This window comes from Lycium barbarum, chromosome 1 (genome assembly GCF_019175385.1).
Source record: "Lycium barbarum isolate Lr01 chromosome 1, ASM1917538v2, whole genome shotgun sequence".
Classification (NCBI taxonomy): domain Eukaryota; kingdom Viridiplantae; phylum Streptophyta; class Magnoliopsida; order Solanales; family Solanaceae; genus Lycium; species Lycium barbarum.
The window spans coordinates 163,888,322-163,901,057 of record NC_083337.1 but is presented as its reverse complement, the minus strand read 5'-3'; the positions used below and the strand labels follow the sequence as shown (position 1 = coordinate 163,901,057).

Sequence of the window (12,736 nt, the reverse complement as noted above, 5' to 3'; positions counted from 1 at the left end):
ATTAATTATTAATGTTGTTAGGTTGGTTGTTGTGGTTGTTGTTGATTGATATGGCCGAGTTAAATTCTCGGGATGGCCTAATTACAGGGGAAGTGCTGCCGAATTTTTCTGTAGAATTTAATGATTAGCTGGAATGAATGGCTAAATGCCCTTATCTAATGTTTGGTGTTCGTTGGCGTATTGTAGACCTTGGGGAGCCCGAGGCGTAGATTGGATATTTACTTAAGATTGGCTATCTTGAGTGCGTTTGAGGTATGTAAGGCAACTTCCTTTCTTTTTGGCATGTCTTAGTTTTTATAGGCTAAATTAGAGCCTTAAGGAAACTTCCAAATCCGAAATCCGAGCATGTTATGATCCGTGTACGTTCTTTGGCACTCTTATGTATGATCTGATGAAATATGAACCTTTATGTATTTGAAAAATCGCTTTTCGAACTTTGCGCAAAAAGGTTTCACTTTAAGGAACTTCGAAATATCCGAATGTCATATCTTTCACATAAATGCTCGGATTGCTCCAATATATTTTTATAAAATTTTGCATTACGTATAACGAGTATGTTTTTCATAAGCGGGCCCGACTTGGGTAAATACCCACCCGTGGGTCCCGCGACTTCCTTTTATGAAATTCGGGAGATTTTGAAAGAATTTGTTAAGACTACTATTCGATTTTCAAATATGATCGTTTTGCTTATGTTTGAATTTATGATATTGATTTTATGCATATGACTACTCACGACTCTATTCATGCATTTTGTTATTCCCTTCGCCGAGTCCCGGGCCGGTTATGTTATCGTGCGCATTTTGATATACTCTGGAGTTATGCAGTGTTTATGGTTCACCGAGCTACTCGCAAAAGAGGGTCGGGTTCCATCTATATTTGGCGTTATGCTGTGTATGGCGTTATGTTGTGATGTGATATGAGACGGGGATACGGAGATTTGAAATCTTTCTGGTGTTATGCTGTGTTATGGCGCTATCGACAGGCGGGCGACCATATTCTTCTGTACCCTATGCATGATTTACATATTTGAAACTAAATAGTTTGATAAGATTGAATTTGCACTTATGTTTGATACCCCCATTTCGTTACGTCTCAGATTTGCTTTCTGTACATTCTGCTTTGCATACTCAGTACATATTTCGTACTGACCCCCTTTCTTCGGGGGCTGCGTTTCATGCCCGCAGGTACAGACGCACAGTTCGGTGATCCCCCAGTTTAGGACATCCCCATCAGCTGTTTGGAGTGCTCTTCTCATTTCAGAGCATACACTTTTGGTATATACTTTTGTTCGTTATGTATGTATATATATTTGTTCCGGGTACGGCGGGGCCCTGTTCCGCCATATGATTCGTTTGGTCTGTTTAGAGGTCTGTAGACTTATTTGTGGGTGTGTGTGCCTCCTTCTGTACAGTTGTGTCCATATGATCTCCTTCGTTATGGCAGCCTTGTCGGCATGCATTTTGTATATGTTTATGGCAGCCTTGTCGGCTCGCACATGTATATGTTGTTCTGTTGGCCCTGTGTGGCCTTTGTTGGTATTTGCTGTGTACAGGGTTATTTTGGATAGTCCGAAAAACAAAGGAAACTCTGCCGAAATTTTTCTGGAAATTGTCTAAATTTGAAATATAGCCTTGATGGCTTCTGCTATATACTTGAATGCGTTTGATAAAAATTTGAGATAGCATTTGATAGATGTGTTTGGGTGCCCAGATCGGATACTAGTCACGGCCTACAGGGTTGGGTCGTGACAATTATGACAGAAACTACAACCGAAATAGGGGCAGATCGAAGTCAAGGAATGGCAGGGGTCAATCCAGACCAGGACGAACACTTGAGTGTTGGAACTGTGGAAAACCAGGTCACCTCAAGAAGAACTGCAAGGCGCCAAAGAAGGAGGACAACAAGGGGGCTGGAATCAACACTGCTACGGAAGACATTGGCGATGCGTTGTTGCTATCAGTTGACAGCCCGATAGACTCTTTGGTGCTTGACTCAGGAGCGTCCTTTCATACCACCCCACATCATGATATAATGACAAACTACGTGGCTGGGAATCTCGACAAAGTTTATTTAGCCGTTGGAGAGCCGCTAGACGTTGTTGGCACGAGAGACATTAATTTGAAGATGTCAAATGGATCCTCGTGGAAGATTACAAAAGTTAGACATGTTCCAAAGCTGATGCGAAACCTGATCTCAGTAGGTCAGCTTGATGATGAGGGATATGATCTCAACTTTGATAATGGGTCTTGGAAGGTGGCGAAAGGTGCTATGGTAGTTGGCCGAGGAAAGAAGACTGGCACTCTCTACATGACGACTAGCTGTCGTGATACTGTTGCTGTGGTTGACAACAGAAAGAAGACAGATTTGTGGCATTGTCGGCTGGGGCATATCTGCCAGAAGGGGATGAAGCTGTTGGTGATAAATGGCTTAATTCCGGCGCTGAAGACGGTGGACCTTCATACGTGTGAGAGCTGCATTCTCGGAAAACAAAAGCGAGTAAGTTTCTCAAATGCAGGCAGGGAGTTGAAGGTCGAGAAGCTGGAATTGGTGCACACAGACGTGTGGGGACCTACCACTGTCCCCTCTCTTGGAGGATCACACTACTATGTGACCTTCATTGATGATTCAACCAGGAAGGTATGGGTTTATTTTATGAAAAATAAATCCGATGTGTTTAGTTTATTCAAAAGATGGAAAGCCATGGTCGAGAATGAAACAAACCTCAAGTTGAAGTGTTTGAGGTCCGACAACGGCGGAGAATACACCGATGGTGATTTCAAACGGTACTGTGCCGATAATGGGATCAAGATGATGAAGACTATTCCTGGAACGCCGCAACAAAATGGAATAGCCGAAAGAATGAACCGAACGTTGAACGAGCGTGCTCGGAGTATGAGAATACACTCTGGACTGCCCAAGACATTCTGGGCAGATGTTGTCAATACCGCGACCTTCTTAATTAACCGAGGACCGTCAGTTCCCTTGGATTTCAGAATTCCAGAAGAAGTCTGGAGTGGCAAGAAGGTAAATCTTTCATTTCTGAAAGTGTTCGGCTGTTTATCATATGTTCATAATGATGATATGGCTAGAAACAAGCTTGATCCAAAATCAAAGAAGTGTTACTTTATTGGCTATGGTAACACCGAGCTTGGGTATCGATTTTGGGATGAACAAAATCGGAAGATCATCCGAAGCAGGAATGTTGTCTTCAACGAAGAGGTACTGTACAAAGATAAGCTGCAAAAGAATTCAGAATGTCAGGACAAGGAATCGGAAATAGTCGATTTGAGGGACTTCCCGACACCTGAGCCGCAGCCAGGTACAACCGAGGCAGAGGAACAAACAATCCGAGAAGGTGCTGATTCTGAAACAAATAAACAGACGCCAACCACAGAACTGCGTAGATCATCCAGGATCAGGAAGCCGATTCACAGGTACTCTCCATCCCTCAACTGCATTCTACTTACTGATAGAGGGGAGCCGGAATGTTATGAAGAAGCAATGCAAGTCGATAAATCGACTAAGTGGGAGCTAGCAATGAAAGATGAGATGGATTCACTATCGACAAATCATACATGGGAGTTAGCCGAGTTGCCAAAGGATAAGAGGGCATTGCAAAACAAATGGGTTTATCGGATAAAGGAAGAACCCAATGGAACCAAGCCAGTCAGCACTCCCTTGGCTGGACACTTTCGGTTGTCAAAGGATCAGTCGTCGACAACCGAGGATGAGAAGAAGCAGATGGACAAAATACCTTATGCATCTGCAATCGGTAGTCTTATGTATGCAATGATATGTACAAGGCCAGACATTGCACATGCAATGAGAGTTGTCAACAGATTTATGAACAATCCGGGAAAGCAACACTGGGAGGCTGTGAAGTGGATATTCAGATATCTGAAAGGCAGCTCGAGTTCAACTCTGTATTTCCGAAAATCAGAAACAGGATTGCAAGGGTATGTTGATGCTGACAACGGTGGTGATGTTGATAGCAGAAAGAGCACATCCGGGTATGTTTACACCTTCGGAGGTACTGCAATCTCTTGGGTTTCCAAGTTGCAAAAAATAGTAGCTCTATCTAGTTGTGAGGCTGAGTACGTTGCTGTGACGGAGGCCACAAAGGAAATGATGTGGCTACAATCTTTTCTGCGAGAATTGGATCAGGACCACGAGGGAAGTGTGATATATTGTGATAGCCAAAGTGCCATTCATTTGGCAAAGAACCCGGTCTACCATGCTCGAACGAAGCACATACAAATCCGGTACCATTTCATTAGATCAACTTTGGAAGATGGAGCGTTAGTGCTTGAGAAGATCGCAGGGAGTCGGAATCCAGCAGACATGCTGACAAAGGCAGTGACGATAGACAAACTGAAGCTATGTGCAACTTCAGTTGGCCTGCACAAAGTATGAAACTAGGAAAGAGCTGCTGCATCGATCAAAGTGTGAAGACTAATTAAAATTAGCCTTCAAGTGGGAGATTTGTTGGGTCCATCCCCTTATTTTAGGGAAGAAAACACTTCCCTTGTTTTGAGGAAGAAAGCATCTTCCTTGTCTTTGGCAAATTGTCAAGTGCTTGCTTGAGTCACTAATGACATCAATAGGTTCATCTTATACCTATAAATAGGGAAGCTTTCTCATTTGCTAGACACACCAAAATTGAAGAAGGCAACACATCCCAAAGAGAGAAAAAATCTAAGAGAAATACTCTTAGTGAAAGGCCTAAGTAAGAGAAGGTCTTTGAGAGAATTTTTAGTAAAACATTCTTGAGTGTAATTGAGATTGGGGTTGTGAGGTTGAGTGTTGTAAACACTTGTAATATTTCTTCTTTAATAAGATCTGCAGCAGCAACGTGGACGTAGCTCTCACATTGAGGGTGAACCACTATAAATCTGTGTGTGCTATTTATTCTTCGCTTACATCACGGCGTAAGTAGGTTCTGTCTAAGGAGGTTGATATTTAAGTGGTCCAGCTGTGACCCTCCAATCTTTCCTGGGAACCTGCTTACAAAAGGTCGGATTTGGGATTCAAATCCTAACAGAATGTTGTCTGATGTGGAACATAACAGTAATATTTCAATTTTCTGAGTTTAAGTGTCTAAATGGGATTTTCGGGCAAGTTTAAGGGGCTGTTCATGTGTTTGGCCTATGTTTTTTCGTATCAAACTTTTCATTATATTGTTAACAGTGATACTTCCTGTATTTCCTTTTCATCTCAACAGAAAACATATAGTACTTTTAATTAGTCAAAAGAACAGCGAGCAGCCGTAAATCCATGTGTATGGTCATTTCTCTAGAATTGCTCACAGTTATATGTGTTAAAACTTGCGTTTATTTTACTGTGGTTCCAAGAAAGTAGCTATCTGACAATGTAATCCTTGGGCTATTACCCAGTTTTTGGGGTATTAGAAAAAAGACAAAATGAGAGTGCGAAGTGGCCCCTAATGTTTTGCAGAGTATGCTGGGAGCGGAATATAAGGTAAAACCACTTTTTTTACAATGATTTTTACACATAAACCTTTGAGATTTATAAAACAATTACCTACCACAATACATAAAGATAATTTAATAGGGTAAACAATAAAAATTTCATGCACCAACACATGAATGAATGCCAGAATGCCAATTTCAAGAATCCATCATAAATAGCATGCTTCTGCAGCCTGGTGCAATTTTTACATAATTAGATGCACATAATTATGTGGTTCTTTGTCTGAATGAATAGCTAAATATCTGAACTTCAGGAATATTAAGAGAGTTTTTTACCGTTGTATGAGATAAAACAGTACAAAATATTCCTGAAGTGAAGAGCAATTTGCTCTATTCAATAAATGACTCTCTTCATATCTTCATTTCTGGAGAGAAACGAGAACCAAGCATTCTTGGAATAGGCTTGACCGTATATTCGGGTGGATCCCACAATAATAATGTTTTTAGAAAATATTTTCTTTATTTACCGACACATCTACAACCCCACCTATCCTTACACCACCCCACACCAAAGGCGAGGCCGTAAGGCAATGTGTTTTACATATGCATCGGCGAGATGTAAGTCCGAGGCACGGAACTTTAGCCCATGGGTATTTAATTTATAATATTTCATAAAATAATATAATTATAACAATTATTTTTAAATAGGTAAAATTACATAATATATATATGAGCTTGATCCTCACAAAAAACTAATCAAAGCAATCCATTATACGTCACTTACAATTGTAATTATAACATAATTTTATAAGTATAAACAATACAATGAAATAAAAGCTATGAAATGCAAATCATCTCTAACATCTTAACTTTTAAACACTAAAAAAAAATTACAATTTCTTTAAGCAATATTACTATCATATTATTCATTTTATCTCCCTATAAACAAATAATCAATAAACTTTATCAGTCTTATAATTAAAACATAACTCATTCATGAATAAAAATAAAATTACTTTAAAAATAGCGAAATAATAAAATATGACAATTTTGATACAAATGACAAAAGACCAATGACAAGTGAAAATGTACAATTCAGCGATGTATTTTTAAAAGAAATACTAAGTAATATCCACCCTTACGATTGTCTCAAATAGTAAATATGCAATACTACGACTTGTTATTTGAGTTATATCCAATTTTCTTATTTCTATAGATGAAATAAGAATTATGAGGGTCAACGATTTTAATTAAAGAAATTAACATATAATTTGTGTAAGAACCGTTAGGTGAGTCCCGAAAGTTGAGCATTAGATGTGTTTAGAATGTACAGTCGGTCGCTTAGAGCGTAAGCCTCACATGAACTAAGCCCCGCACATGAGCTCCGAGACGTTTTGTCAGCGCCCCGACCTCGAGACGAGTTCTGAAACTGCCTTTTAAAACACTGCCTAACACCATCTAACACCACCTAACCCCACCCCCGCAACTATCCTGCACCCACCCCTACTCCATACCATTGGTGGTTGCACCCCCAACCCTGAACACCTACGTTGAATGATGTAAATTCTCTTATCACAAAAATTTTCAATTTATTTATCAAACATCGAGTAAAAAATTATTTATTTTTCATGAAAAATATTTTCCATCATACCAAATACACTAAATTAGGGTTATCAGTAATAAGGAGGAGCCGAATGAAAATAAAATAAAGATCTATCCAACAACTCAAATGGTTACTTTAGGGTAGTTAGTTTCCCCTCTTATATTTGGCATTTTTTTTTTTTTTTTTGACTAAATCTTTTACGTGATAAATATATTTGAAAAAGAGAGGTAACACCACATATTTTGCTTTAAAAGCCGGTCTTTTAAGTACTTTTGTCTAAACCTACCCAAAACAAGCAAAAGTCGTTTGGTTTGAGGTCAAAATAGTCCCGGGATTACAATCCCGGGACTAATTTATACCATCTGTTGGTATTATTTTATACCATCTGAAAGATGGTATAAAATAATCCCAGTATAAGTGGGTTAAGAAGGTATAAGTTGAGTTATTCCAGCACTAATTTTTATACCACGTTTGGTACAAGGTATAAAATAATCCCGGGATAAATCTATACCTTATACCAAACGTGGTATAAAAATTAGTACCGGCATAACCCATGTTATACCTTAAACGAAACGACCACAATATTCATCTATCCCAACTTGCGACATATTGGCTTAAAAACATTGGGGATTTGACAAGCAATTACAAAATTATCTATGTTATTTTTATGAACTTAAACAGTTAACTGCTTATGCATAAATTCAACTACTAACGCTTGATCAATCTAAACTTCAGTCAATCCAAATGTGCTCTTGGTCGTTTGGTTTGAGGTCAAAATAGTCCCGGGATTACAATCCCGGGACTAATTTATACCATCTGTTGGTATTATTTTATACCATCTGAAAGATGGTATAAAATAATACCAGTATAAGTGGGTTAAAAAGGTATAAGTTGAGTTATTCCAGCACTAATTTTTATACCATGTTTGGTACAAGGTATAAAATAATCCCGGGATAAATCTATACCTTATACCAAACGTGGTATAAAAATTAGTACCGGCATAACCCATGTTATACCTTAAACCAAACGACCACTAGAGAAGCAACGTGTCCGAGATTTTGACTAGTGAATTGTCCTTGGTAGCTACTTGGAAATGTTGACGGTCATATTCTTATGGGCAGTTCTCCTTCAAGTTGGCACTAGCAGTTATGCGCTACTAGAAGTTTGTTGCCTAGTTGTAATTTTCTCGTGTTTGGTTGTGTGCTTTTCACCATGCTTGCTGTGTATGGAGATCAGAGGACTATAGTAATCGAAAGAGTTGGCTGGGTTTGTGCAGGAGTAATCTGGCTCTACAACATAGTATTTTACGTCCCTCTTTATTGCATCAAGTTCTTCATTCAGCACTCCAGCAAAGGATTTTTGAAAAGCACAATGTGATTGCAGGTAGGTTTTCTTTTTTTTTTTTTTTTTTGGTGATTGCAGGTAGGTTTGTTTGCTTCATTTAAGTTGATAAATAAAAGAATAACGGGTTTGTTTGTTTCATGATTAGTAACTTTGTTTTTGCAAGTATTTGGTTTTTGGTCATGACCAGTTATAATGGTAAACTTCAGAAACAAGAATCTAGTTTGGAATTTACAATGTTCATGTTTTTTGGCAAATAGCAAATATGATTTTGCAATATGTTTTTAAGTTGAATTTAGCTGTGTAATTTATTCCAAGTGTAACTCTGATGAATGTAAGTACCTCTGGCATTGTTGCAATGATCACACCTGTGGTTACCGTACGCCCTAACCAAGGCTAAATCGTTTTACCCACAGTAGTTTGGGGCTTTGTGATATAAAACGATCAAGGATCTTTGTGATCGTATCGTTTCTGCTTCATGAATAACATCGTCTCAGGGCTTTTTGGTCCAACCAAGAATGGATCCAGCCAACAGAAACTGTCTTCCAGTGATCCTAACAAAGTGACCGTGAAAACATGAAGGAATACCAGAGCTTATTGCACTTTCTCGCAGGGAGCTACTTGAATGAATGCCGAAATGCCAATTTCAAGACTTCATCATAAATAGTATGCTTCTGCAGCCTGATGATTAGATGGACATAATTATGTTGTTCTTTGTCTAAATTAAGAGCCAAATATCTGAAAATTCAGGAATGTCAAACAGATTTTTAGTTTTGGCTGTTGTAAGATAAAACAGTATAAAATTTTGCTTATATTCTCTTAGCAATGAAGTACTGTTTGCTCTATTCAATACTATATATGACTCTTCATCTCTTTATTTCTAAATCTCTAGCTAGTGACTCCCCTAGTATCAACTCATTTCTTTTTGTATTCTTATGTTACGTGTTTCAGCATGTCCACTCCTGTTATGCTTAGCCTACTACATTTCCAGTCAATTCCAGGCGGTGAAAGTGAACTGCATGGTGAGTGCTCAAATGGAAGTCCACAGGTTGACGCCTAAAGTTACCAATCTGTGCTTGGTGGAAGAATGTAAAGTTCTTATTGAGAAATTTCCTTTGAGTGATATCCATTTATCATTCACGGGTATGCAAAGCTTTAAAGAGGTAAGTCTATGTTAATGCTCAGTAGGTGTAATCTATCATTGGAGAGAAAAAGATACTTTACTGATCTTTACTAAATGCTCCTTCATCAACTTAAGGGAATGTTCTCCATGTGGTCATGTTTGTTAATAAATCTTTTCATGCATAAAGCACCTCCTAAAGGCCATATCATTATTTAGAGGTTTGTTATTATTTTAGATGTTTATTATTGATCTTGGTTGAGGACCTCGAGTTTCAAATATTGTGCTCACTCGAACAGTTGAATACTTGAGTTCCCTTCCTGTTCTTTTATTTTATATTGAAGAAACATCAACAACTTCAAGAGAAAGGAAAACTAAACAAATACGCAACATTAGCAGATCATTCAAGTTGATTTACTCTAGGACAAATGCGAGCACGCAATGGATTCTTCAATGTAACCGTGAATTCCAGCTTCTCAGATAGATCAACATCGTTTCCATCCACAGTCTTCCACTCAAAATGCCAGATCAAATTAGCCACAAAGTACTCTAGATGGAGCATGGCCAAGCCATATCCCGGACATACTCTTCTTCCTGCACCAAAAGGTATCATCTTGATCTCTCTATTCCCTGTTATATCGAACGCTTCTGTATCACCATCCACTGATAAGAACCTATCCGGTTTGAAATCCAGAGGATTCTCCCACACTTGTGGATCCAAACCCATATCTGCAACCATGAAATTGATTATCGCATCCTTAGGGATGACATAGCCGTTGAGTTCCACTTCCTCTGTCACCGTGTGCGGCTGCAGAAAGTGACCAGGTGGATGCCGCCTTAGACCTTCCAAGATCACTGCTTTTAGGTAAGGCATTTTCTGTAAATCTTCCTCTTTCACTGCTTCGTCTATCACTGTGTTTTTTTTTCCTCCCTTTGACTTCACTACCTCAGATATTTCTTGGTATAGTTTTTCCTGAATAGAAGGATTTTTTATCAAATTGGCCATAATCCATTGTAATGAGCTGGCCGTAGTATCCGTGCCGGCGGAGAGGAACTCACTGCAGAGGCTAACAATCTCTCCATGATTAAACTTCCTCTTTTCCTCTGGAATTTCCAAATTCAGCAATGTATCCGCATAAGCCACTACATCTTCCTCAGTTTTTTCTTTCATTCGAGCCTGGATCAGAGGTATAAAGATCCTTTCTTGCTCTTGTATCAGTTGGATGAGCTCTTTCCATTGATTCCTGAAAATGATCTTTTGAAGTGATCTTGGGAAGAAGCTGAGATTGATGAATCGACTCGCATTTCGCATCCATCTTCTTTGTACATCTTGAATCTGTTTGACTTGAGGCTCATCTATCTTGTCCCCGAAGCACATCAGGACAAGAAGATAGAACATGGCATAACGAAAATGATCAATTAACCTGATCACTTCCGTGGCTTCAGAATCAGAACGGAGCTGTTGAATAAGGATACAAAGTACCCGAGAACGGACCTTAGAGTAGGACTTAGTGCGGGAAGGGTGGAGGACTTCAGAGACAAGGTTTCGACGGAGGAGGCGCCATGAGGGGCCGTAAGGGGAGGAGGCGATGTTAATCCGGCTACTGGTGAGGGTTACACTGGTCTGAGCGGCCTTTGGCCGGCTGGAAAAAACACCGCCTTGCTGGACTAAAGCTTGATAGGCTAATGAGTGGCTAGCAACAAATATAGAAGGACGATGAAATCCAATTCCAATTCTTAAGTTGAATACAGGACCATATTTAGTCTTGAGGTCCCTGAGGATGAGTTCTATATCGGTATTAGCCCGTAGTAAGCTGCTAATCACAGAAAAAGCAAAGGGTCCGGGAGGGAATTTCTTGTTGACCTTCTGGTTATTGGATTTGAGTAAGAAAGAGATACAAAGAGTGATGATAATGATGAGGAGGAGGAGAAGCCATGACTCCATTATTTTCAAACTTGGATTATCTGCACGACTTAAATTCCAACTTCTCCACTAATTATTATAGAAGTGCATTTACTAGTGGAAAAAGATTCTGTAATGATTTTGCATAGAAAAAGTTAGAGACTGGTAGGCTCCATTTACAATTTTTTATGCTTTCTGTTTTGTTTAGGAAAACTACACCTAACCTGTCCTTGCAGAAAAAGAAAAATTAAAGAACTGATAAATACAAGTGTCAAAATAGAAACAGCTTGTGCACACATTTGATTATTTTAGCATCTGTTATCTCCTACCAGCACAAATCATGTCGTTACCCCTTAAGCCATTGGTCGGAAGCACCATATACTTGCCCTTGCAACCTGCTGCATGATAAATTGTTTGAATCTTGATCACATTTCCTCAAGAATCTTGTATAACTGAAGTATTTGCTCTGAAGTGCAGATCCCAGATTGTGATACTTTTTCACTCGTGATTCAGTCATCACCATCAGATATGATAATGATGGGTAATCCACATATGGTTGGTGGATTTTTGAAAAAAAACTGTGTTTTCCCGTATTAAACTTTTCATTGAGTGTTAACAGTGGTTCGTCCTCTATTTCCTTTTCATCTCAATAAAATCTATCAAGTACAATTATAGTCAAATGAAAAGGGAGCAGTCAATAAGTCCATGTATAGTCCTTCCTTTAGAATTACTCGCAGTAATATGAGTGTTAAAAAGTTTCATTGTTCTACTGTGGTTTCAAAAAAAGTTGCTCAACGGGCAATGTTATCCTTGGGTTATTATTATTCACTTTTTTGGAAAAATTGCACTATGGGCCTTCAAACGGGATGGTCTTTAATTTTTTGCCGTTAAATGGGCTGCTCTTTAATTTTTGTCATTTAGCAATCGAAATTATGCCTAGCGGGATATAAATTCTTTAAGAAAAAGCATAACTTGTGGGATATTATGATGTAAAAATATAAACTTGTCAAAAACTAAAGACAAGCACAAAATAGGGCATAAGTGCCAATGACTTTTTCGGTATTTAAAGAAAAAAATGAGAGCTTGAGTAACCGATGATGTTTTGGAGAGTATGCGCGGACTATAAGGTAAAACCATTTTTTGACACGCGAGGAGAAATACAATCTAATAGTATAAAAATTTCACACACTAACAACGTAGTACATAAATAAAACTTTTCTTTTAATAATTAAAAGGGCCATGAATTGTTAGAGTTCGGAGCCAAAATGACTTATTTTTTAAGCCATTAGATAAAAATAGTATGCTTTTTTTTTTTAGACCAAAATGGGTATTTCGTTGGA

The 12,736-nt window shown here is 38.6% G+C and overlaps 1 protein-coding gene across 1 annotated transcript; it reads right to left on the bottom strand.

The window, feature by feature from the left end:
* Positions 1–9,787: 9,787 nt before the first annotated feature.
* On the bottom strand, positions 9,788–11,973 carry LOC132604026 (cytochrome P450 89A2-like). The gene has a single exon (XM_060317346.1). The coding sequence runs from the start codon at positions 11,436–11,438 to the stop codon at positions 9,894–9,896; it is 1,545 nt and encodes a 514-aa protein (XP_060173329.1). The 5' UTR covers positions 11,439–11,973; the 3' UTR covers positions 9,788–9,893.
* Between the last annotated feature and the right edge of the window lie 763 nt (positions 11,974–12,736).